A 26,120-nucleotide genomic window follows, 5' to 3' on the forward strand; every position below is an offset into this window, starting at 1 on the left:
CACTTGGACATAGGAAGGGGAACATCACACACCAGGGCCTGTTGTGGGGTGGGGGGAGGGGGAAGGGATAGCATTAGGAGAAATACCTAATGTAAATGACGAGTTAACGGGTGCAGCACACCAACATGGCACATGTATACATATGCAACAAACCTGCACGTTGTGCACATGTACCCTAGAACTTAAAGTATAATAATAATAAAAAAAAATAAAATAAAATTTATACATGCTCCTAGGCTCAGATTTAGGAATTTATTTTCCATTTAGGTTTTATTAAGTCTAATTCAAAAATGCAAAAATGAAACTGTGAGTTATATGTGATGAAAAAGTACAGCTTTCTTGAATTCAAATAAGCAATGGCAAAGATCACATTTAGAATTTGACAGAAAGAACACAGCATCCCTGCCTCATCTTTTTTATAGATATTAAGAAAAGGGAAAGTAGTCTTATTTCAAATATCAAAATTCTGACTTAAATGAATAAAATTTAGTCACGAGTAAATACAAAAAACAAGCGAACAATAAAACCTTCCTGGATTAGCACAGGCCCAATTCTTCCCTGCCTTTTATCACCCTGTCAGCTGGGAGTGTCTTTTCCAGATACCTGTGGCTCTCTACCAATTCTTACTCTCTTGTTGTCTGAACCTGCTACCCAAACTTGGCAGGTCATTTTCAAAGCCAGATGAGTTTGGATTGTTCCCTTGGCAATATCCATTATTTCCCTCCTGGGTAGAAGGAGGATCTGAGGACAGCTTATCTTTTTGGGGTACATGGAGTAGAGGTGGGGACTCTTATATAATATGAAATAAAAATAAGTTCTTTGGGCTGGAAGTGTCAAAAGATTTCTTAGAATTTATAGCCACAGGGATTTCATGGTGTGTCTGATGTACTGATTTTGTGCCACATTTGAGCCAGAACTGGCAGCAGATTCAAAGCAACACAGGTGGCTAAGTACACATGAGGGGAAGGTATGGAGAGAGAAAAGTGGCATAAAACAAGGCTGTCCCCCTATGCCCATCGAGAATAGGATCTTAGCCCTCACTGAAGGAGTTTAATGATCAGCTCTAATACATTGGCTGGACTGCTGCAGGTACTCACGGAAGGTAGAGATGCTGAGCTACCTTTTCTTGTCAAAGTCTAGGGCTGGAGATGCTTCAAGAACTTTGGAGCCATAAAGTCACTGTAATGGTCAACTTTTAAGGCTAGAAGGGGCCATGAGACATCTCATTCATCTCCTTGCCTTTGGGCAAGAATTGCACACCTAAGCCTCCCGAATACATCAGACACAATTTAGGGTTAAAAGTCTCCAGAGGGGCAAAAAAGTAAAAAGATTTTATAACTTTCTTCCACAAACCACTTTAATTGTGTGCTCATCACCGACTTCAGAATCTAAGAGAACTTTGACACTTGTTTTTGACACCCCATTGCCTTCTCATCAGTCTAACTCCAAGACCTTTCTCCAAGTGGTGGGCTCTGGTAATTCAGCGAAAGCAAGGCGCTAACAGGCGAGTGTGAAGCCAAAGGGCTCCCAGTGACATCCTTGACACCTTTTTGCCAGCTATTCACATGCATTTAATATACAGCACTTCCCTGTGACTGTCTGCATCCTTTTCTACCAGTAATTCCTCCTGATTTATCCTTCTCCAGCAATTCCCAATTGCTTTGCCTTTCTAATAGATGTTGCAGTCTGACAAAACACCTTTGCCTTCATGCTGGTGTTGTTAAAAGACTGATTATAACCGTAAGGAATGGGAAATAAGAAGCTATTCCTTGTAAGTTTGCTAATCTTATCTGTTCAGAATAATAAAAGTTCTCTGTCAAAGACTTATGAAGGGAGATTTCATCCCCCAGGCTTGCCAGTCCTACTCTTTGTGCATTCTTAAGACAGGAGGCAAGTGCTTTACATTCTCGTTGGAAAAACTGAGGCTGAATATGCAGCTTGTCATGCAATTTTGCTGAAGATAGAGAGAGGGTCAAAAATTCAAAGACTCAATTGCTCTAGGGCAGGGGGTTGGGAGCAAAGCCAATAAATAAAATGTGTGGTACAAATGCCTTTCAGGAAAGGGTGTGAAGGGTGGGGTGGATTTACCAGAAGCTTTGGCAGTCAGCTTTGAAGTCTTCTGGAAAGGAAAGTGTAGCCTCCCAGGGAAGCAGCCTCATGACATCTTCCATAAGGCTGACGTGTTGGGAAACAGCAACACATGAGCAAGAAGTTCCTTGAAAAATTGTCTTCCCTCCTTCTTCTTCTGGAACTGTTGGGAAACTAGATTAGACCCAGGAGTCTGGTTTTTGAGAATGGCCCTGAATGAATTTTTAGTTTCCGGGTAGGAACAGAGAGCTGAGAAGGTTGTTTTCTTCTCCAAGGAAATCTGGCCACAGTTTTTTTCCTGTTCTACCCAGAGCTTGTGTGCTGGTCGATTAAGCACATGTGTGCACAGGGCCAGGATTCTGGCAAACAATCTCAGGGAGGATGGCAAAAGGAGAAGCAAAAGGGGCTCATTCCTCTACCTCACAGCTTCTTTTCCCAAAGGAAACAGGATCTACTCACCAGCAACAATCCCAACATCACAAAAGGAACACGGAAATAAATGTGCATGCAACTGGGACACACAGACCCCCGTCACCTGCTACAAATGGAGCAGAAGTGGGAGAGAAGTGAGCTACTGAGAACCTAGGCCTTCTTAGCTGTAGCCTACTTCAAGAGGGCGCGGGCTTCCTGACTGGTCTCTGGTGGCCGAGTAACTCTACTTCCCTGACCTGGGAAGAAGGCGTGAATAACCAGCTAAGAGGAGACACCCATCCTCTTAGAGTTGCCTGGGGTATCTGAGGCAGAGGTGGTAGCAGCAGACTCCTCAACAGAGGCACTGAGATCCAAGAATTCCAGGATGATGTCCCCGAGGCAGTAAATCAAATGCCTGAAACAAATGGACAAAAAACTTAGGGTCTGGCTCAGTCAGGAAACACAAGATCCTGTTTATGACATTGATTTTCTCCTCCCCCATCACTGACATCCTAAACTTCAATAGCTTGATGAAACCTCTGCCATGAAATTAATGTTTTTTGAACTAATAAAGCCTCTGACCCTAATAAAGGCAAGAACAGTTTTTATTTAAGACTAGTTTTATATAAGACGAAGTTTTATAAAATTCCATTTCTCTTTACATAGTTACATTAGCACTGCTCTGAAGAACTGTGATAACAAATCCTTGAGATGTCAGGTTACTAGACACTTTCAGAGCTCCTGACTACTGCTGTTTCTCATAATTAATTACCTTAAATTTATAGGCTGCCTTACAGGCAGTGAGGAAAGCCAAGATCCTTGAGGAAGTTAACAAACACAGTCTACTTTGGGGTAGGGTTTGAGTGCAAGATTACTCAATACTTCCAGAAGAGTAACAGCCCAAGGGATGGAATCTACCTCTTCTGGATTATTCTAGGACTCTTCACCCAGCATTTCTGGTCCCTTTATGCAATTCCAACCTTACTATCTTGTCTACCTGAGATGAAGCAAAGACAACTCCTGGTCTTGACATGAATCACAGCTTTGCTATAAGGCCAGGGGCTCATGGTGAACATCTTTACATGGTCTGTGATACACAGGCCAGGATACGCTCTTGGAGCATTCACAGGGGCTGGCAGATGTTGGAAAGAGCACTGAGCAAGTACGCTGAACAAGCCTGGAGGATAAGAGGTCATTTTCAGCAGCTCATGTGGGGGCCCGCATACAGTTCTTCCAAACACAAATGGTGGTTGGTCCAAGAGCGATTTCCTAGCACATGACGACTTGCTCAGAAGCCTGATGGTGTGGATTTTACTTAGTGTGTGGATCTGGACATCAAACTGTGTAGTCAGTGCCCAGAGCAAGTAAAGACTACAATTCTATTCTTTGGAATGTGGGCTTTTCACTCAGAAACCTTGGATACCTCTGAGACCAGAGGTGGCTTTAACTATGCTGATGTTGGAATAACATTTTTCCACTTACCTGTTGATGAGGGGTTGTTGTAGTGACTCCAAGACTAGACCCCAGCTCAGCTGGCATTTGTTCACCCTAAGAATTTCTACTATGAGATCTGAGGAGGAAAAAACAGATGGAATTTGTGTGTTATCACTGAAGTTTTAGATTCTAAGGATAGTCTCTCCCCAGGATCTCTGCCGTTTTTACATAGGTTAGGTATTTCGGGCATACCTCTAAACCATACAGCCAAACTAAAATCCTCACAAAACAGGAAAAACCTGAGAAAAATATGTTTCTCAAGTTAGGTGTCTACATAAGAATGGGCTTCAAAAATTACTTTGTAATCTGTCACTCAAATGCAGGTACTCCTTCCAATGTAACAGTTTAGGTTGGCAAACAGAGTTACAATGATTAAGGGTAAATAAAACTGATTGTCCAGAGCTAAGTTCACAACTGTTTCCTGGTTATCACAGCCATAGGCAACAAACTGCCTTCCTGGCCCTCTAAAAACACAATGCAAGGAAAAACAACCTTCTCAGATTTTGTTTTCACTTATTGCTAAAGGCCATGTATCATACTCAATGGCTGCAATTTATTAAGTTGGAGCTTCTGCGAGACATGTGATTTTTCTTCCTTGGTCCCAAAATGCTATGAATTGGCAGAGAATCTGAAGTCTTCGTCTCCTGGAAATGGCTCTGAGACCTATCCCTGCAGGCAGAGCTTCCCTAGACCTGCCAGCAGGTAGAGAGAAAGTTATTAACCTAAATATCTGCAGGACTGTCACCCAGTATTTAGGGTGCAGCCGTAGAGTTCCTTTCCATTCCCTTGGCATCAGCTGAGCAACGGATAAAAGAATTGCAGCCCTGTTCATTTTCCTATTAGCCTGGGAAATGATGGGTCAACAGAGTTTTGAATCTAGCCACATTCAGGGCCCTTTTACAAGCAGGAAAAGGTGCAGGGGTAATGGTGGCAAAGCAGAATGGAAGGGAAATGTGATTGGTATAATTGATCTCATTGGTCCAATTACCCGGGAGGACTCCCATCAGGCTCTGCAAAGCCTGTTTCTCAGCAGCCAGTTTCTGCTCTTGGGTCCTTACGGGCCGTGGAAACTTAGGCAAAACTCCACCAGGCCAGATGGATTCCTGAAGAAGCCGGAGGTACTGCACCCAGCGCTGTGGACTTGTTAAATTAGCTACCTGCACCTCTAGCCACCTGTGGTAGAAGAGAGACGAAAGCTTAGATAAAGCTGAAGGAAAGGAAATAACAAGGCAGCGGACTGACTGTTTATGTTCCCCTGCAGATTTGTATGTCAAAATCCTAACCCTCAAGGTGATGGCAGTAGGAGGTGGGGCCTTCGGGGAGGTGATTAGGTCACAGGGGCAAAGGTAAATGCCCTTATAAAAGAAACCTGAGAAAGACTTCTCACCCCTTTTGCCATATGAGGACACAGGCAGAAGACAGCTGTCTATGAACCAAGAAAAGGGCCCTTGCCAGACACCAATTCTCCTGGTACCTTGATCTTGAATCTCCCAGCCTTTAGAACTGTGAGAAATACATTTCTGTTGTTTATAAGCCATTCAGTTTATGGTATTTTGTTATAGCAGCCCAAACAGACTAAGATACCATGAATTACATGAGCAATCAGAACAGGGCAAAGTCAGCACTGACTCTTGCAAAGGAAACCAAGCCAATTCAACAGCCTGGGATAACAGAATTTAAAGATCAGTAACAATAAGAAGCGCGTTATTTATGGAGCGTTCACTATGTGCCATCTACTGTACAAGCAGTTTTACAGAAGAGAACACTAAAAGGGCCTCGGTCTCTGGGCGGGCCTGCACCTAGACCGTCCCAGCTCTCCTCTGGCAAGGCTGCACCTATTATCTTTCTAGCTCTCCTCTGACGGGAAGCATTATAACCCTCTTGGTAACATGTACACACCGACTTCACAGCTAAGGACTTAGCGATCTTTATACAAATTCCTCTCTCTACCTCCCCAGCCATATCCCCTGGTCTTCAAGTCCTCATGACTGTCTTGGGGATTTCCTACATCTGCCCTTTGTTCATTGTAGTTCTCTCACTAACAAGGGCCTCTTCTCGCCTTGCCTGAAGAGCAAGTCTCAAGTCTGCCCTTCTGGCAAGATCTGTTTCAACCCTACTTCCTCCATGAAATCCTTGACCATCACAGCTGGAAGTGCTCTCCTTCTCCATAGACCTCCTTTGGCAGGTAGTTCTGGAACAATTACTTTGGAATATGAATCTTTTTAAAGGTGTTTATAGCTTTACTTCTTCAACTAAATTATAAGCTGTAAGAGTTCTGTGTCTTGTACTTTAAAAAAATTCCCCGCAGTGCTTGGTGCTCAAGAAATGGTTGACTGACTGATAACTGTTCTTATTTCAATGAAAAATTTTCCCTTTGTCTTACTTTCAAAAATGAGTCAAAATTTTCCCTTTACCTTACTTTCAAAAATGAGTCAAAAATGAGGGGGAAGATATACCAAATCTGGAGTTCAGCTGGAAACCTAGAAAGTGGTTCAACGTTATTCTTTATCTGTTCCTGCATTTTTTTTCAAAGTGATATGGTCAGAAGTGAGGTTCAAGGCTGTTGAGGCCTCCCCTTCACCCACCTCATTTAAGACTGACATACCTGTGTTGGTCATGGATGGACAATCAACCACTTCTATTCATGCACGGAAGACTCGTTTGATCCTGCACCACATGGCAGCTCATGCCATCACTCCTCGCTCCTATACTCGAGTCACTTGTCACTCATCCAAGAGCAGAGGGGGCTGCCAAGGCAAACTTTATTTAACCTCCACTCTGCCAGACAGTCTGCATTCCACTCAAGCTGGGCATTCCAGCCATGAGGGCTGCAATCCCCCAAGCCCAAGGCTCACAACTGATTCTAAGAATAGGAAGTGTGTAAGGTAATAGCAGGGCAAGAATGGCAGCCATCGATGGAGATCAAGAGTGGCACAAAGCTGTTCTTGTCCAAAATAGCCATCACGATCGTATTTGTTATTATTAGGGCCGCATCTCCTTTTTATAGGGCTTTTCATTCAGCGAGCCTAACACGCCTGATGAAAGGGATCCAGTAGCAAGAATTCCTGTTCCTGCTTATATAAGAGGGTCACTAGAGGGAGGTGGCTGCAATGACCTGATCGGCTTCTCTGCAGGGGATTAAGTGACCCAAGGTCTCCTTTCTTCACCTCAAGCCATGTATACTTCTGCAATTTTTGCTGAGGAGAATGATGTGTCTTAGGGTCTCATCTAACTGTCTTGAGGGAGAGGGGCAAAGTCTTGCAAACTAAAATCTTCAGCCACATGATCCTTCCTAGACTGAACATGTTACACGCCAGCAACCCTGGGTACCTCAGCCATCTTCTGGCATGTCTTACAAAGCAAGAGTTACATTCTTTTGAATGAACATTAATTTATCTGATGGGGACAGGACCTCACATGGCATTATGACAAGGATATCCTCCTTGTTCTCTTGCATGGTGATTAAGTGTCTCATGTACATGTGTGGGGTGCAAAATGAATTTTATCATGTGGCAAAATATAAATTTATAAACTTATACGAATCTATAAGACAGCTTTTCAAACTCTAAATGGAAATGCTGGGGAGAGACATAAAAGTAGGAAAAGTAAAAATAAGCACCTGATAATGAGGATGAGTCTATGAGTCAAATAAATTTGTGGGAGCTAATAAGCACAACTCACTGACGAAAAGGACTGACACCTCTGAGTAAGGATCAGCTGCTGATGAGACAAAGACACTGTCAAGCACTGTACACACAAGGCACAGAACTGGCCAACAGGAGGCCCTGGAAAAAGTCAGGCCCAGGAATGTAAGAAACAGGACTTCCACAGACTGGCAGAAATAAACTCCCTCCAGGCCTACATAGGGACAGAGTTTGGAAAGTGACTTCTAGTCCCTGGGAGCTGCAGAGTGCCAGCTTTCCTTATTCTTCTCCACACTCTGAAGATAAAAGACACAAACCACACACTTGCACCACATATCGTTTAAACATTTGCTGTCTTTTTCCTGGATTCTCCTCTTGCCTACGTTCTGTCCACCCTTCCCCCTGTCAGCAAACAGAGGCTTTATCCTAGGCCTTTGGGCTCAGCATGGCCTTATTTCCTAGTCCCAGGCAGCCTGTGTAGAAGACCAAGTACAACAAATCTTTCTTGTTCACAGAACTTCTGAGCGATGGTGTCTTGTTAAAAATGATGAGCATGCCAATCTGGAAGGAAAACATGATAAAGAGCAAACCAAAAAAATCACCACCACAACTGCCACTGCCCTCACACAATACAGTCTCTAAATTTCTTAAGCTGTAATTCCATTTCTAAGACACACTTTATTATGACTCACTATGCCTTTCTTAAGTTGTAAATGGCTGTATTCAGGGATTTGGTATACTTTGCCTTGCCCAACACCTGGATGGAACCAACTGCCACCGGTTCTTGAGAGCAATGAAGAAGGTGGAGATTTCTTCATCCAAATATCGTTCCTCTCCCTTTCATCCCTACCTTCCCTTCCTTTGGTTCTATCATCCTTCTCTAAGGTAAAGCTCCATACACACCACCATTTCATTATCTAACTTTATTAACTCCCCTAATCATGCTTGGTTGATTTGGAAACTGGCTAGAGCATGGCAGACAAAGACATTAGGTGCAGGATTGTTAAAAGGGACAGAAGTCTCAACTCCTCTCCATTAACTCTCTTCATCTCACTATTTCTACACTGCATCTTTCTATTCTTATCATAGGAGTGGGAAGGTTAAAAAGAGATTTGTATCCCTATAGAGCTCTCTTTAAGTGGAAGGGATGGAATTTATGTGTCTGAAGTCTAATACATCATAGGAGGTTTTCCAGCATCAGTTTCTGCACTTTGCTGGTACCATTTACTATTAGGCTGACAGAAAGCTAAAGCATCAAGGTCAAAATACACACACGTTCCTCTTATTATTCATTAGAAATTACTTATAATAGGCTGGGCATGGTGGCTCACACCTGTAATCCCAGCACTTTGGGAGGCTGAGGCAGGCAGATCACCTGAGGTCAAGAGTTTAGACCAGCCTGGCCAACATGGTGAAGCCTTGTCTCTACTAAAAATACAAAAAAAATTAGCTGGGCATGGTGGCGCACGCCTGTAGTCCCAGCTACTCAGGGAGGCTGAGGCAGGAGACTCGCTTGAACCCAGGAGGCAGAGGCTGCAGTGAGCCAAGATCACGCCACTGCACTCCAGCCTGGGTGACAGAGGGAGACTCCATCTCAAAAAAAAAAAAAAAAAAAAAAGAAATTGCTTATAATAAATCATTTACTAAATACAAATGCTATTGTTTATGTAATACAAGATGCATGAAGTAAATATGCTAAAATAAATATGGTAGAGAATAGCCTCAGATAGCACTGGTTTTATTTTCCACTACTATTCCAGGTCTGATATTTGATTTAGAGATATCTCTTTCTATTATCCTGCCTTCATCCCAAAGAAGAGAAGAAAAAAGAACCCAAACCAGGTCTCTTGTGTCAAGCTATCTCTGAATGATTCAGAGCCTTACTAGGGGGCCTAGAAATAGCCAGTAAAATGGCCAAAAAACCCTACCCCACAACCACATTTTGACCCCAAGACATTCAAGAGCTTCACTTATGCCAGACAGGGGAGAAGAGAGGATGTGGAGATCAGGGCTTGTCAGTAGCTGGGACTGCACATCCACTCCACGTTCAAGGGAACCTGGTCTGAAATAGCCACAGATAGAGGAATGAAGCAATGACTAAAAAGGAGACAGTTTAATACTAGGGCTTAAGATGGCACTTCAAGGTTAGCAGAAGGTCATTTCCCATCAAAACAGCAGAATCAAATCTCATGAGTAAGAGGAGAAGGCTTTAGAGACCATGTCTAATCCAATTAGCCAAATCCCCTTCATTTCTTTTCTAAGACAGCAGCTATGGCTGAGTGAGAAAGGGTCTTGAATCAGTATGGCTTAATGAAGAGGAGAAAGGGAAGAAGATACTAAAATCATAAAAGAGAAAATATTCATAAGACCCATAACAATATTCTAAATAAAAATGCCTGGTGCAGTCTAAATACAAGGAAAATAACAGGTCCATTCCTTCCAGCCTATTTATCTATTGGCTGTATCTCTGCAGACAATCCAAGGGCAATTATGCTCCAACCTTATCTTAAGATACCAAATACAGTTCAAAGGAAAAGAGACAGAAAAGGAAGACCAAGTTAAAGCTTCTATCATCCTAAATACACCTTCAGTAAATTAGAAGTATTGACTTATTTTATTACGCTTAGAGCAGGGTTTTCAACGTTGGTACTACTGATATTTTGGACTGCGAAATCTTTGTCATAGGGGCTTTCCTGTGCGTTATAAAACATTCCACCACATCCTTGCCCCTCGTCCCCTCAAACTAGATGCTAGTTTTGCCAACCAAACATGTCCCCTAGCATTGCGGCATGTCCCCTGACATTGCGGCATGTCCCCTGACATTGCGGCATGTCTCCTGACATTGCGGCATGTCTCCTCTCCTAACATTGTGGCATGTCTCCTGACATTGCGGCATGTCTCCTAACATTGCGGCATGTCTCCTCTCCTAACATTGCGGCATGTCTCCTCTCCTAACATTGCGGCATGTCTCCTCTCCTAACATTGCGGCATGTCTCCTGACATTGCGGCATGTCTCCTGACATTGCGGCATGTCTCCTGAGGACAAAATTGCTCCTGTTGAGAATTACTGCCTTAGACTTAGGGACTTTTGGATACAACTGTATCAGGCTACTTTCACAGTCATTTTAAACCTGATGGTTGTAGCGCAGTGTTTTTCCACCTGTGGGCTGGACATCATTAGAGGTCATATAATCTGTTTTGTTGTTTGTGATAACATAAAAAGGCATCTCATGTTTGGAGACACTTGTTTCGTATGTATGTACATATATACATACATATCAGATATGCGTGCATGCATATGTGTGTATGTGCCTGTGCCTATGTGTATACTCATAGTGGGCTGCAATATACAATGCATTTTTTACTGTAGGTTGAAGTTTTAAAAAAAGTTTGAAAAGCACTCATACAGTGTCAAGAATTAGGAGTTCTGAGAGAAAGTAGGAGAAGCCCAAGCCACATTTTTAGCTTCCTGGAAATGCTCCCCACCTCCACCCACCCAAGCACCCTGTAGAATGTTTGCAGGGGCCTCAACCATGAACACTGTGTTCTGTACTACCAGTCCTAGTACATAAGTATGAGTACTGGCTCATCCAATCAGTAGCAGCTATCTATAGGGTGGGAGAGAAATGAGGTCTTGGAGGTGATGGTGTAGATTCAGGACATTCTCCATTAAACAAACTGTTTTTGCCAATTTCACACCTGATAAAAGTTACACTTCTTTTCTCTCTGATGCTGTTCCCAGACCTCTGTCTTCCTGCCATGGCCCCTCTTGTGTTTATAGACAGTTCCCTCTGTCAGCTCTCAGCTCTAGGCTTCTGTCCTGTAAATATCCAGACCCAAATTACTCAGCTGTGTCTGAGAAAGTTCAACACTGCTGCCCTCTGACTGTGTATCTAGGTCACCATCCTTTCCTGCCCGGTGCTGGGGAAGAATGAGGAGGAAATGAACCCCAAGGGCAAGAAACTACTGCTTCTTTCTCCCAATGACTACTGTGAAATCTAAAATGGCTCAGAGTTTGCACAATTTCTTCACTGATTTTTGCTTTCATGTTTTAAATCATGGATCCACATCTTTGAATCATGTACTTCAAGGGAAGACTTGACATTCTCCTAAATACAATGTAAGAATCTGAGTTCCATACATTTATATCTAGCCACAAACAGTTTTTGTTTTTGATTAGTAATGTACACATCACAGATATAAAATTAATATGTATTAAAAAATGGAAGGATTCTTAAGGAAGGAACTTCAAAAAATCATCTGTTCAACCTTAGTGGTTTTTCCAATCTCACCAACTCTACATATGAAAGCACTGGGCACCAAAAGGAAATATTTTACATCAAGTGGCTTATAAGAACATACAACTTGAGAGTTGGAAGGAAACTTAGAGGTTATCTTATCCAGTCTCCTCCCAAAGCAGAAACCTCCTCTGTAATATAACGGCATAGACAAGGGTTGGGTCCTGTGAATCCAGAAACTTGGGCTTTTATCTTAGTTCTGCTACCCAATTAGCAATGTGACCTCAGGCAAGTGGCTTAATTCCTTAAAAGCATAATCTAAATTCGTTGAAGATGCTTCTTAAACCTTGCCAACCCAAATCTGCCTCCTTGTGTTAATAAATTCTAGTCATTGGTCCTAGTTCTACTCTCTGGAGTTACCAGGTATTAGGTTAAATCTCTTCCAAAAGACAACATTTTGCATTTTTAAATTCAGTTATTATTTCTCCCCTATGTCTCTTCTACAACCGATACATCCGTGATTTTGCCAACCTCAAAGACACTCAATAAATGTCTGATGAAAAAAGGAGAGAAATGAACCACTCCTCAACCTGGCTCCATCCTCTGGGTGTGCTGCTTTGTTTTCCTTTTAAAATGATGTGCCCAGAACCAAACAGCTCTGAGATGTGACCTGACCAGCAAAGAATATAGGGGATTGATGCCTTCCTTGATTTAGACACTATACTTCTTATATAGCCTAAGATTGTGTTAGCTTTTTGGCACACACGTCAAAAGCACTGACTCATATTGAGTTTTCAGCCAACTGAAATCCTAAGTCCACACATGTACATTAAAAAAAAAAAAAAAATCGTGTGCCCCTCTCTTAAGTATAGTTTTGCCCTTCTGTATTTGTGCAATTAAAAAAAAATCTAAATTATAGTTTACAATATTTATTTCTACCAAATTCCATCTTGTTGGCTTTAGATTATCATTCTAAGTTTTCTAAATGTTTTTGAATCTTAATTTTTGTCATCTAGAGTTTTAACTACTCCTCTAAGATTAGAATTACTTGCAAATTTTCTGATGAAAAAATTGATCAGGATAAGATGAAGAGCAGTGCTCTATTACTAGAAATTTCCCTCTAGGATGGCATCAGTTTATGATATTATTTAATACTCTTGGGCTAAAGACGCTCGATTAGCCACAAATTACTTAAATGTACTACAGTGCAGACAACATATTCCATTCTGTCCATATGGGTATCACGGCAAAAGCTTGTTGGAATCCATATACAATGTAACTACAACTGCATGCTAATCAGGCAGGGCACACTCCTTCTGAACCCACAATGGTTCCTAGGGTTCCCCATTGCCCTTCCCAAATGTTCACAAACATCTATTTCATCATCTGCTTCAGAAATTTCCAGAGATAAATGTTGGGGTCAAGAACCTTTAACCATTTTTTAAAAAGTCAAGATAACTGTGCATCTCTAACCCATATGGACAAATGGCAATGTTTCTTAATGACCTTAGGTCTTTAATGTTAAATATAAATTTGTTAAGTTTCATGGGATGTAATTCATCCAGGCCATGTACAGGTTTAAATGTGCAAACTTTAAAATAGGTTACATACTCTATTATTATTTTCGTTTCCATTTTGGTCACCAATTCTACTTTAATCATGTCTGTTCAATTCTTTTTGCTAGGCCATTTTCCTTGACAAAGAAAACAGAAAACAGCCTAGCAAATAATAGACCCATTCATTCACTGCTGAATGAATGAATAAATGCTTTCACCATGTAATCAGTTAATACTACAGCATCTGTCCCAAACAATTACCTATATATATTTTTTCTTGTTAGTAACGTGTGACATGTGTATGTGTTTTTCACCTAAGTCTTTTCCCTTAATATTTATCTACAACCTCAGCTCCTTCTGAGTTGAAGCTTACTGGACCCTGTTCTTATTAGTTCTATTACTAATATTTTTGCATTGTTCAGTATGTGTCCCCTCTTTCTATTTTTCAAATATGTTCACCTAGAATCTGATCGCAGTTAACTACCCTGGTTTCATTTGATGCTGACTCTTTTTCTTCCTCATTGGAAATGTGTGTTTAATTTGTTTATTCATTTACTCAAAGCATTGGTTGAGCTTCTTGTAAATGCCCCCCCACCCCCCCAAAAAAGACAGAAATCTTATGTAATTCATTTTGACATCTCCTTTAGCATTTAATAGTGTCATTCACAAATAAATAATCAAATATTTACTGAATGAATCAATCCTGTTGCAAAACTTTCAGTGATACCTTCTGGTGTGAATTTTAAGTTAATCTGTTCTTACAGCCTGTAAAACAGTTTTTATCTCATTCTGTTATGCTCCTGTGAATTCCAGTACTCTCATCTATCTCTGCTTTCCTTTCTGTGTCAGCTGTTTTTCACAATATCCAGTTTTAACTTTATCTGAATTTTTTTTGTCAATGTCTTACTCTTCACTGGGTTGATGGTCTGCTGACAAATACATTCTTTCTACTATTTTTGAGTTGTATTCTGTCTGTGGTCAGAAGTACACCATGTGAATAATCATATGTCATGGCACAGAAAATTTAAAAACCTTGCTTTGGTACCAGCTACAAAGTTAGCTATTCATTCTATGTTTTCGTTTTTCTTCTAAAGAAACTTACAGATAGAAAAAAAGTTGAAAATATAATCTGGGCCTTAAGTTTTCTATTAAAAAGAATCTCAAAATTATTACAGATATAGTACAGGCTTCTCTGGGTGTCAACATTTATTTTTATATAAATCAGAGTAGATACTAATCTATTACTTTAGTAAGCAACAGGATTTTAACCACAACACAGATATGCTGTTCAGAAAGATATTACCCCATCTTTTTAGTTATGTTTCTCAATCTGCAAGGTGGAAAATTATGTGAGTCATTCCTGATTTGTCTTTTTCTCAACCCTAATGCAACACCACATAATTATTTAAGTAGTCACTAAACATAGGTGATCCTATCTCCTCAATATCTCATGAATCTATTACCCCTTTACCATCTCTATAGCAATGATCTTAGCTGAATGCCTCATCATCTTTTCTCTCTATCAGTGAAACCCCTCCCTAATTTGTCTTCCTGTTTCTAACTTTGGCCCCTTCAATTAATTAATCCTTCACAGCACTATTTAAATGATTTTTCTCAATTGCAAATTTGCTCATGTCATCATCTGTTTATATTTTGTAAATTGTTTCCTATCAAATGAGTGACAAATGTTTTGTTCTTGGAATGACTCACAGGACTCTGAATGAGCAGACTCCCTTTAAACTCTGCACTGTTATCATCGGCCATTATTCTTGCATATCATATATTCCTAATCAATCATACTCAACTTCTTTGAGTACCACAAATACACTCTATTGTTTTACTGCTCTGCCTTGAATGCTCGCTCTCTCTCTCACTGTCTGCTGGCAACTCCCCACATTCTTTACATCTCATCTCTGATGTCATCTACTATAAGCCTTCCCTGGACCTCTCATAATTGATAAATCTCTTCTCTGAATCACATATAGAGTTCTTTTCAAAGCACTGATTTTATACTACAACTCCTATTTATAAGTTTGCACCTCCAATTGGATATCACACTTCCTATGGTAGGGGTTTTGGGTCTTTTTTTTTTTTTTTTTTTTTTGTATTTTGATCACTTAACAAAGTGCCTACCACAGAGAAGGCAATCAATAAATATTGGTTACTAAGTGAATTCATGCTGTATATGGGACAAACACTGGTCTTAAAGCATGGCACACAGTTCAAAATAGGTTCTGCAGAAAGCATACATCCCAATACTTACAACAGCAAAAACACTGAGCTCTTAATTATTCATGCTTACGGAGGAAGACAATTATAGATTTTAAAATATCATGGACAATATAAAAATCCTTTGTATTTGGCATTCCATATGTGTTTATATACACGTCTGGCAGATTTACTTTCCTAATAATCTTTTGTTTAGGCTAATAATGAAATGAAACTGTGGGCTAATACACCAGCGATAGAGCTGATGTTGTAACGGGTATGCAAGGTAATAAGTCAGGTGATCTAGAACTAAGAATAATCCATGAAATGGGCATTCACATCTGGCTATGCATTCCTCTGGAAGGGAAGAGAGCTGGAAGGCAAGGGAGTGGGTCAGCCATGCTTCTTATCTCACACTATAAATCTTAGAGGAGAGAGACAGCTGCCAGTAGCTTATGTTTGGTCAGTTTTCCTGGGAAATAGGCCCAGAGGATAGAAGAGATTGAAAGTCAAACAAAAAGCAAAGGGGGGTTATGAGGACTATGAGTCACACTTGTATTTTGGGAAATGCCTCTGATGGACGGAGCAGCATCGAATTGATTCCAACCCATTATTTGAAAGTAGTAAGAAGAAAAGAAGAGAGGAAGGTAGCAGAATCGGGGAGGAAAGACCAAAAGCAAAGGTCAGGTTACCTTTCTAACAAATGTAGAATGAGAAAAAGACACTTGCGGACTGTGTATTTTTAGGATAAATAAGACTGATTGTAAAGGGAAAGCTCTAAAAATTTCTATATTTGAGTATTGTGACATGTTTAAGATTTCAATCTGAAAGTTTTTTCTTTTTTTCTTTTTTCTTCTTTTTTTTTTTTTTTGAGACAGTCTCATTCTGTTGCCCAGGCTGGAGTGCAGTGGTGCAATCTCGGCTTACTGAAACCTCCACCTCCTGGGTTCAAGTGATTCTCTTGCCTCAGCCTCCCGAGTAGCTGGGACTAAGGGCATGCGCCACCATGCCCGGCAAATTTTTTTTGTATTTTCAGTAGAGGCGGGGTTTCACCATGTTGGTCAGGCTGGTCTGAAACTCCTGACCTCAAATGATCCGCCCACCTTGGCCTCCCAAAGTGCTGGGATTACAGGCATGAGCCACTGTGCCCAGCCAATCTGAAAGTTTTCTATACACAAATCTAGTGTGCCTCTGAAGTCTTTCAAGTCAACCTTTTTTTGGCCCCATACTATGTTGCTATCGACATACTATAATCCAGTTCTGAGAAAATCAGGACTGACAGACTTTAAAAATAACACTGAAGAGCGATAGACAGGTTTGAACCTGGCTTAACCACATAAAAGTTGAACAAACTCTCTGAGCTCTGGCTTTCTTCATTATAAAATGGGCAAATTCTTGCCTTGCCTTTTTCACAAAGTTATCATCAAGATGAAATAAGAAAAATAAAAAGTATTTCTAAAAGTGCTTGTGTGTTTGCACATGTAAAAGAGAAAAAGACTACTTCAGACCTTCTTTAAAAATTCAACCAGGCTCAGGGAACTAATGGTGGCAGGATCTGGAGCAGGCTTTGCATTTCATGCCTCAGTTTTCTCACTTGTAAAGCTTACTCTTCCTGGCAGGCTCAGGGAAGTAAATGCTGAAACCGGTAAAGCATTTGGTACTGAGTAGTTAAGAAAATTGGGAAGAGGCCTCAGGGGGTTCTGGATAATATGAAAACTCTATTTCTGAATCCTTCCTAAAACCAGACCTCCATATACCAAACAATAAAACTTTCACTGCAGAGACTATAGGATCCAAAATGTCTCTGTCTCTTCTTTCCTTGTCCCCGTGTGAACAGCAAGCCTGGCTCATTCTCAGTCCCCAGGTAGTTATCCTGACCCTGCCTTTCTCAGCAGCAAGGGCAAGGGCAGAGAGGTGGGGTGGGGAAGGGGGAAGGTAATTAAAATGGCCACCCATTCAGAAGAAAATTGAGTCCGTGGAGGGGAAAGGGCAGGGAGAGGGAGCAAAACCCTTAGTGCTGAAGCACCAGGAAGAAAGGCAAGACACAAAAGAGAGAGGAAGGCAGTAATTTAGTGGTTGTCTTGACAACCAGAGTCCCTATTGTTCACGGGGGCTTTACCTCACAGGGAGATCTCCCTGTTCTGCTCTGCACATAGAACCCCCACCACAGGAAAGGAGGATGGGAAGGGAAGGGTTGCAAGAGGCAGAAGTGATAAGTAATTATGTGCTCGCAGAAGGGGCTGACCTCCAAATTTCTGCAAATATTACAGATAACAGATTTTGAGTGTGCTCAGCCATGATTTGGAAGAAAATTATTAGGCATTTATTTAAATCAGCAGACATGGTAGGACTTCAAATTATGCTGTGAAAATGGCTAGAGGAGGCTGGAAAAGACCAGCCTTGAGGAGAATAAAGAATGCATATATGAGAAGCAGATGCCCAAGATAAACAAAGAGAAAAAACACTGAGAGGGTTGTAGAGGAGAAGGAAAAGTGACTACCATTAACACCATCACCTTGACGTACAAGAGCCCAAAAGTATTTCCAGTTTCCTGTCTACAGGCTGAATTGTAAAGCCTTTCCAAGTAGAAGGCCATCTATCCTGATATGAAGGATGTAGGGACACCGAAGTGGCAACTCCAGAATCTCCACAGAACAGGAACTTTGGGAGCACTGACTATGGGTAGAAAACACAGAGGAGTAATAAATAAAACTGGAAAAAAACAAAAAGGAAACTTGGGGGAGAGAGGAGGCAGGTGTTGAGGAACTTATCTTGATGCTGTATTTGCACACCAGCCTCCCTCCCAGGAAGGCTGAATTCTCCCCGAGAAATCTTTCGGAGCCAGCATTATATTAGAGCTAAAGTGTATTTCCCACCAATTTACCCAACTCTCTCCCTGCTCCAGTACCAAATAGCTCTACTTCTCCAAAGGGCACTTGGAGAAGCCTGCAAGGACAGAGGTAAAGATCAAAAGTAAGGATTAACATATGGTTGCTTCTCCAAAACCAGGTTAATGGGAGAGAGCCAAATGGTCTCCATCCATGGCCGAAAGCAATAGGGAATGTCCTTGATTATGTAACAGGTTGATAAGATTCCTAACATCGAGGCTATTCAGCACTGACAATCTCCAACTTAGTGAATACATAATGTATAAGATTTTAGGATCACAGGAGACCCTGAATATAGGTCCAAGTAGTTTATAGAGAATATTGACAAAATTCTTACAATTCAGATGTCTAGCTGGTCTCATCACCACAGACTCTGTTCTGCTCACTCTGTTCTGAATGAATCAGCTCCAGCACTGAATTTTTAGTGGGTGGGATCCACTCAAAGGGGCAACTTCTGGTCATCCACACCACTCAGAGAAGCAAGCATATGCTGAAGACGCATTACAGCAGAAGGAAGAAGGGTGAAAGATGAAAGAAACAGGGCTTATCTAAAAGTCACTGGCACTAAGCAGTAGGCAGATAAGTGGCCTCTAAACCGTGGAGCAACCAGGGAATGGCTTCAATACTGCTGTATCAACATCAGGGCAGGGGACCCATAACTGCAAAACAAACAGGTCTTCCTCAAAGGACAGTGAATGGCATTGTTTAACCTGCAGCGCCACCTGGTGCCCACAGGGAGAATTCCTGTGCCCACGCCATGCAGCAGGAGTTTGGTAGGCTTTTTGTCACCTATTTGAAACAACAAAAGCAACACACATTCAGAAAGAAGCTGGCTAAAAATATTCCAGATTGCTTTCTATTTGAAAGTAGAATGCCCCTCCTCCTATTTTAAAAATGTCTTAGTGTCTAGAATATTATTTAGCCTAAACCAGTCTAAATGACACCTATCTCACAAGATCTAGCTATTATACCTTCCTCTATAAAGCCTCCCTAACATTTACCTCTAAATTATCTCTTATCCCCCCAAAAAACTTCGTGCACTAGGCTATGATTCCCATTTCGACAGTAACAGGCAAAGGAAGTTAAGTGGTTTGTTCTAAGTCACATAGCCTCAAAGCAAGATATGAATTCAGATCTGACTTCAAAGTCCAAGTTCTCGCTTTCCATGTGGAAGGAAAGAGGTGGAGAAAGTACAACAGCAGGAGATGCTTCCAGAGAGGGCAGGCTTGGTGGGGCTTCATACTGGGAGGCCCAGGTTGGGGAGGGGCGCTGCACTCTTTGGAAAGGAGAGAGCCATTAGAATGGGAGATGGCCTGAAGGGCCCCCAAACCTCTTTGCTTAGGCCGTACCATGGCTCTGGGAATCAGAATTCCCCAATTAACTGAAGATCTGGGTATGCCCTGTGTGGAGGGAATGAAAGATTCAGTTTCATTTTGCTTCTGGTCCCCCAGCACTATTGGGGAACCCCTAAGATTCTTAATATTGATAAGCAGAGGGACTGCCTCCAGTAGAATGACGTGTGATCTTCTGTGTTCATTTATTTGACACAAATGTATTAGGTGCCTTCTATGTATGGGGCTGGGTGTTGAAGATATAATGGTAAATAAGACACAGTCCCTGCCCTCAGGATGCTGACATACCTTCTAAAGCTGTCACCAAAATGTCAAAATCTTAGGTTCCTGTTTGCAGTCACAGATGGGCAAGAGACACCAAGAACCTGACTTGGAAAAAAAGGCTCTGAGGCTTAAATACCTCATGATATTCTGTTTTTTGTTAACTTTTACAATGAGCAATTTTGTACCTCTATTTGAGTATATGAGACTTCAAGAGCACACACACACAGAAATGCAAATGCAATGCACAGGCACACGGCTGTCAGCTGCCATCCACCTGCTACAATCTCAAAGATATATTCCAGTAGAGACTGTCACTACATGACACAAAAGGCATGATGTCTTCATCCTAAGATGGGTGTAGAATAAATGACACCCAAGAAATATGACAGGCAGACCACTCATAACTGCTAGGGCCCATCCTGGCCCAGTATATAGCAGTCAAGAGCTTCCCTTTGGCATGGCCTAATGGAAGAGGCCTGGGACAAGTAGTACTCCTTCCCAAGGAGCCACAGTACAATCTGAGCAAAGTCATCAATGAGAAAAATTAATTTCAGCATCTCTAAAAACAGCCCAAGCCAATGATTGGAGAGCCAGAAAATAACCGAGAATTCCGAAGACTGAGCTTGAGTTAATTTTGTATTTGGGGGTCTTGCAAAAGTATGCGTATTTCTAGAAAAACTATCCATAGGAAGAGATCGGGTATAAGACATAGCCAGGCATCAGAGCTGAACTGGAAGAAAAAGTTACACAGCAAAGGAAAAAATTGTAATCTATGCTTCCTGAGAAACTCTGAGTCTTAACGTTGATAATCTTTTCCTGATTGTGAATAGGATGTAAATAGAGATGGCTAAGAGACAATCTCTGGCTCAGAAGTGCTTTAAAAATAAAATCAGAATATGCAGACAAAAGTAATTTACATGCTACCATCAGATGCATGTGTCCCTGAGACCAGCCGGATGGAAAGCAAGAGAGGCTAGATGGGAATACGGCAAGGGAACTTTTAGGTGAACCCAGTTCTAGTGGCCACTGCTTTGCAGGAAAGCTTGCACGGAGGCGAGGCAGGGCAGAGCAGTGGGAAACACATGAGCTCTGAGGCCAGGATGACTTAAGTGGAATCTTAAGGTGTGGTTGTTACGACTTTTATGATTTTGGGAATGTTATTTTACCTGAATGTAATTTTCTTCACTTATGAAATGTAGAACTATATGTCTATCTCATAGAACTGAACACTAATATAAACAGTACATAGCTGCTTTCCTGGTGTTAATATTGTAATAAACGTCAGTTCCTTTCCCATTGCAATTACTTGTGCCCTTTTGGTGGCAGACCTGGAAGTTCTCTTAAGAAATAACCAATGTCACAAAGAACTGTTATCCACCTGCTAGTTAGACATGCCCACCAAGAAAGAGGCCCTTGAAGTAGAGTTCCACTCAGAAAGCACCTTGATTCTGGAGCGTTCTAAGAGAATAGCGGAAGCAAGAGCGTTCATGGTCAACCTTTCCCAACTGTCCTTAGGGGAGATGGACATTGCGCCTTGCAGCACAGCACTCTCCAGTGCTCCCAGATTCTGCCACAACTCTCCTGACCTTTCCTAGGGACGGTTTACAGAGAGACATCTTCTCTAAGAAAGTGATTCCAAGGTCTGGTGTAAGGTCCAGAGCTTGCCATCAAGTTTCTCCTGGGTCCCCTGCTTGTTGGACTCCTTAAACCTGCACATCCTTTCTTTCATTCTTCCTCTCTATATACTCCCTAACTTTACACACTTCACACTCTCCTCTGCCAGAACCTTTCCCCCAGCTTTCTGCCAAGCCATTCCATTCCCACATGTCCCCAACACACACAGACACACTCTCTGTCTCTATCTTACACACACACACACACATACACACACTCCCTCTTTAACTGAGAAATCCTGACGCAGATGCCAGGAATGTGTCTGCTGCCCTTTTGACACAGGTCTGATGCCATCGTCGGGGCCATGGGGAGGGCAGCGCCGCGGACGTGGCATTCACGCATTCTGCTGCTGGCGTGGTTCCTATTTTTATCATGGCATTGCTCTGGGTGTTCAGGCAGGGCGCCGGTCCAGCTTCTTCTCATTCCTTCACTTTCCATCAGGGCTCCATACCAATCCTACCCCTTACCTTGGCTGGATCTTCCTGCTCCTAACCCCCTACCATCAGTGGAGCACAGTGTATCTCTCCTCTTTCCCTCCAGCCCAGTCTAACTCTGAGTACTTGCCCAATTTGCTAAATCTGATTCTGATGTTTGCAGAGATATTTTCAAGTTTCTTCTGTTTTCGGGCATGAGCAGAGTTTGCACAAGCCGGATTTGCTCCTTGGCTCAGACTGCTACCCGCTCTCCCCTTCCCCTCCCTTTGTCTCTCATTCCAAATAAGGAGTGCTTCTTGTTACATAATTGGATGTTCCCAGCACAGAAGCTGACACATGAGGTTAGGCGCACATGCATGCAAGACTTCCCTTTGACTTAACAATGCCTTTTTTGGGCATCTAACTTCTCTTCAGCTCCCCTCCCACTTCTCTCCACATCATCAACAATCAAGGGAGATTTATAAGCCTGGCTCAGATCAGAGCTCTTCCAACTTTGGCTTAGAAGGAGGAGTTATGAGGTCGAACTTACGCCTTTTTTTTTTTTTTTTCCTTTGCAGGATAGAGAGTGTGCTTACAATTTGACAGAAGTCTATGGCATCCAAGGCAGTAATGTACATAGGTCTTTTAAAGTTGCAAGATGGGTACACAAAGTTGGAAGCAGAGGAATAAACTTGCCTGCTTGGGGATAATAATACTGGAGGTTGGAAAATGAGGACATTTTAAGGAGGAGATGCACTCAAATCTGGTGACTATAGCATCCCCGATGGTCAAACTGCAGTGTGTTCTAAATAACTAGAGAAGTGGCAGTACCACGTGTGGCACCAACACCAACTATCCTGCTCTTTTAAGCATGGAACTTAAAGGAAGAGAACCCAAGCACCCTGCAAAAGCATATGGTTCAGCTACCCGTGGTTTCAGGGAGGGCAAACATGTAGCCTCCTAGGCAGCAGTCATGGGGATGGGAGACAACGGGACCTCATATCATGCCTCTTGTGGGAGATGCAGGGGGTACAGTGGAGAGGTGCTGCAGCTCTGGAGATGTCAAGTTTCCAGCATATTGGCTTACCAAAGCAAATAAAGCTGAAGCATGTAGCAATGCATACACCACTTTTTAAAATTAAAACCTGCAACTGTCCCAGGGACAGTAACATGGGCTGCCTTTAGACTGTAGCAGTGCCCTTAGGTTAGCTGCAAGTGTGTAGATATGGAGATGCAGTTTGGATTCTACAAACTGCCTGATAATCTCCAGTACTTGGAGACAAAGATTTTTGGGTTGGCTTTTATCCTGCTGAATTGCAGGGCAAAGATCTGATCCTGAAATTTAGACAATCATCACAGCTATTAATCACAAAAACATGGGTTCAAATTCTGCTTGTGATATTTATTAACCCTGTGATTTTGACTAGATAACCCACATTCTTTATAAATCTTAGTTTCCTTGTCTTTAAAATGAGGGTCATAATATCGCTTTCGCAGGACTTTTGGAGGAATTAAATGGTATTAGGTTGGTGCAAAAGTAACTGCGGCTTTTGAACAGCACGTGCATGTAGTATTCGGTACAGTATTTGCACTAAGTAAACTCTCGATAAACATTTGCTGGACAGCAAATATGCTGATGCTGATGAGATTATCAACGTTTACACTCTGATTGCTAAAATGAGTTAGCTCCATGTCTATAATGCACACGGTGCTTGCAGGTATGAGACCATGGGCCACCAGTGCCAGATCTTTGGAAGCTCTGGTGGAAGAATCGGTTCTTTCTTTAGATATCATGACTTCTAGCTTCCTATCTTAAGGAAGTTTCAGGAAAACTGTGAAACCAGCTATAAGGTACTTCAGATGAGGGCCAAAAATGTCCTTAAAAAGATGGGAAAAATGATTTGTAGGGATACATGAATGGCCTCAAACAGAGAAGTATGAGATTCTTCATTTAATGCTAGTCTGTGGAAGCTTGGGTGAGGAGACTGCTAACCAGATGTGGTCCTATTTTTATTGCAGCTAATACAAAACCAAATGGGCTAAGGATAAAGTTGGATTCTTAGATATAAGAACTTGTTGACAGGAAGGGATATGAGATAACTGAACATGTATAAAACATCTTCACCTGGAAATATGTACAATGAACCAAAGATAACAGACCATAGTTACAACAAGTTTTTCAAAAGCAACTAGCCACAAAATTCTGTTCTTGCACAATATTCACAGTGGCTTCATTCAAATTCACCAAATATATTCAGAGTTTTCCCACTTTTCCCATCACAATAGTGATGCTTTTCCATAAAACAGAATAAGACAAAACAAAAAAACAAAAAGTCAGAATGTGAAAAGAGGAGAAAGTCAACGGAAATTCAGCTGTAAGCCCTCTCCCTCATTTCCTTTATGGCATGAGCTACATTTGGGTTTTGCTAGTCTTCATTCACCAGACTTTACCCAGCTCACTGGAGTTGTGATTGTAGTTGGGGAGTGTCAGGGATAGGAATGGAAAGGTGAGGAACCTGCCTGGGCAACATAGTGAGACCCCATCTCAACCAAAAAATTAAAAAAATTAGCCAAGCATGGTGGTGTGTTCCTGTAGTCCTAGCTTCCTGGGAAGCTGAGGTGGGAGGATGGCTTGAGCCCAGGAGGTTACAGTGAGCTACGATTGCAGTGAGTGCCACTGCACTCCAGCCTGGGCGACAGAATGAAATCCCATCTCACTGATATTTCATATGTTGACATTTTATCCTCAATATATGAAAAATGAAAAAGAAAGAAGTCTCACAGCCTCTGCTCTGAACTCTAAAATGAGCCCTGTCTTTTCCATATCTGCCATGCACCTGGAGCTTGCTTCCCTCGTATTTAACTTTTCTGCCTTAGATCTCCCAGCGCCCTCGCTACATGAAATAGTACTTCTGTGATCATTCTCTAACTCCCAGAATATAGGTATTTCTCATTTATCTGGACTAGCCCAAACTGTTGAATATTCTGAGTTATTCAAACTTCAGGCAAACTTTTTCCTACCCCTTTTATATAAGGATCTCAATCTTTTTTGAATTTCTCCTAACTCATCTACACTTTTATCCTCATACTGAATAATTTCTCATGTTCTGAAACCAATCTGTCATGTAAATGACCTCAAGGAGAAGGGGTCATTAATGATCACATACTAGCTAGTTTTGGGATATTCTCATTTTGTTTTTTTAAACCACTTAGAAGATTAGCAAAGGGAAGTCCAAAAAAAGAAGAAGAGAAATGAAGGCCTAATTAGTGACATCCAGAGGTGACAGAATAAAACTAAAGAGACTATACTTTCAAGTGTAAAGGTACTGGGAAGGGAAATGTTTCTTTCTTTATTAAATATTTAATGAGTACCTACTATGTCCAGGCCCTGTATAAGCTGCTGGAGAGACAAAGCTAGTTCCGGTCCTTAAAGAACTAATAGTCTACACAGGGTTTCTCAAGCTTGGTAACACTGATATTTTGGGCAGATCATTTATATAAACACACTGTGGTAAGTATTATTATCAAAACTTTGCAAGTTAGAGAAGAAGACTACTTAATTCTGGGGGAAAGAGAGCAGATGCTACAGAAGGTTTCACAGAATAAATGACATTTTGTGCTTAATATATGAAAAATGTTTTGCAGTAGGCCAAGCAGACAAGAAGAGGGAAAGTTAGGAACACGGGAAGGAACAGGGAAATAACAGGTAGAGAAAGAGCATTCGAAGGCAGATACAGGAAGGTGAGCAAAGTTAGGAAGACGGGAAGGAACAGGGAAATAACAGGTAGAGAAAGAGCATTCGAAGGCAGATACAGGAAGATGAGCAAAGTTAGGAACACGGGAAGGAACAGGGAAATAACAGGTGGAGAAAGAGCATTCGAAGGCAGATA

General features: G+C 41.7%; 1 protein-coding gene across 4 annotated transcripts in view; it reads right to left on the bottom strand.

The window, feature by feature from the left end:
• Nucleotides 1-238: 238 nt before the first annotated feature.
• SNX19 (sorting nexin 19) overlaps nt 239-26,120 on the bottom strand; it is a 41,570-nt gene continuing 15,688 nt past the window's right edge. For 3 of the 4 annotated variants that reach the window (XM_002822709.6, XM_054525451.2, XM_024255321.3), the window contains 3 exons: nt 4,982-5,166; nt 3,982-4,069; nt 239-2,914 (listed from right to left, as the gene is read on the bottom strand). In XM_002822709.6, the coding sequence (XP_002822755.2) occupies nt 2,782-2,914; nt 3,982-4,069; nt 4,982-5,166 (406 nt within the window). In that variant the 3' untranslated portion in view covers nt 239-2,781. Of the gene's footprint in view, nt 2,915-3,981; nt 4,070-4,981; nt 5,167-26,120 lie in introns of those variants that run through there. The other variant, XM_063711490.1, reaches the window with a different exon arrangement.

Source organism: Pongo abelii, chromosome 9 (genome assembly GCF_028885655.2).
Source record: "Pongo abelii isolate AG06213 chromosome 9, NHGRI_mPonAbe1-v2.0_pri, whole genome shotgun sequence".
Lineage (NCBI taxonomy): Eukaryota > Metazoa > Chordata > Mammalia > Primates > Hominidae > Pongo > Pongo abelii.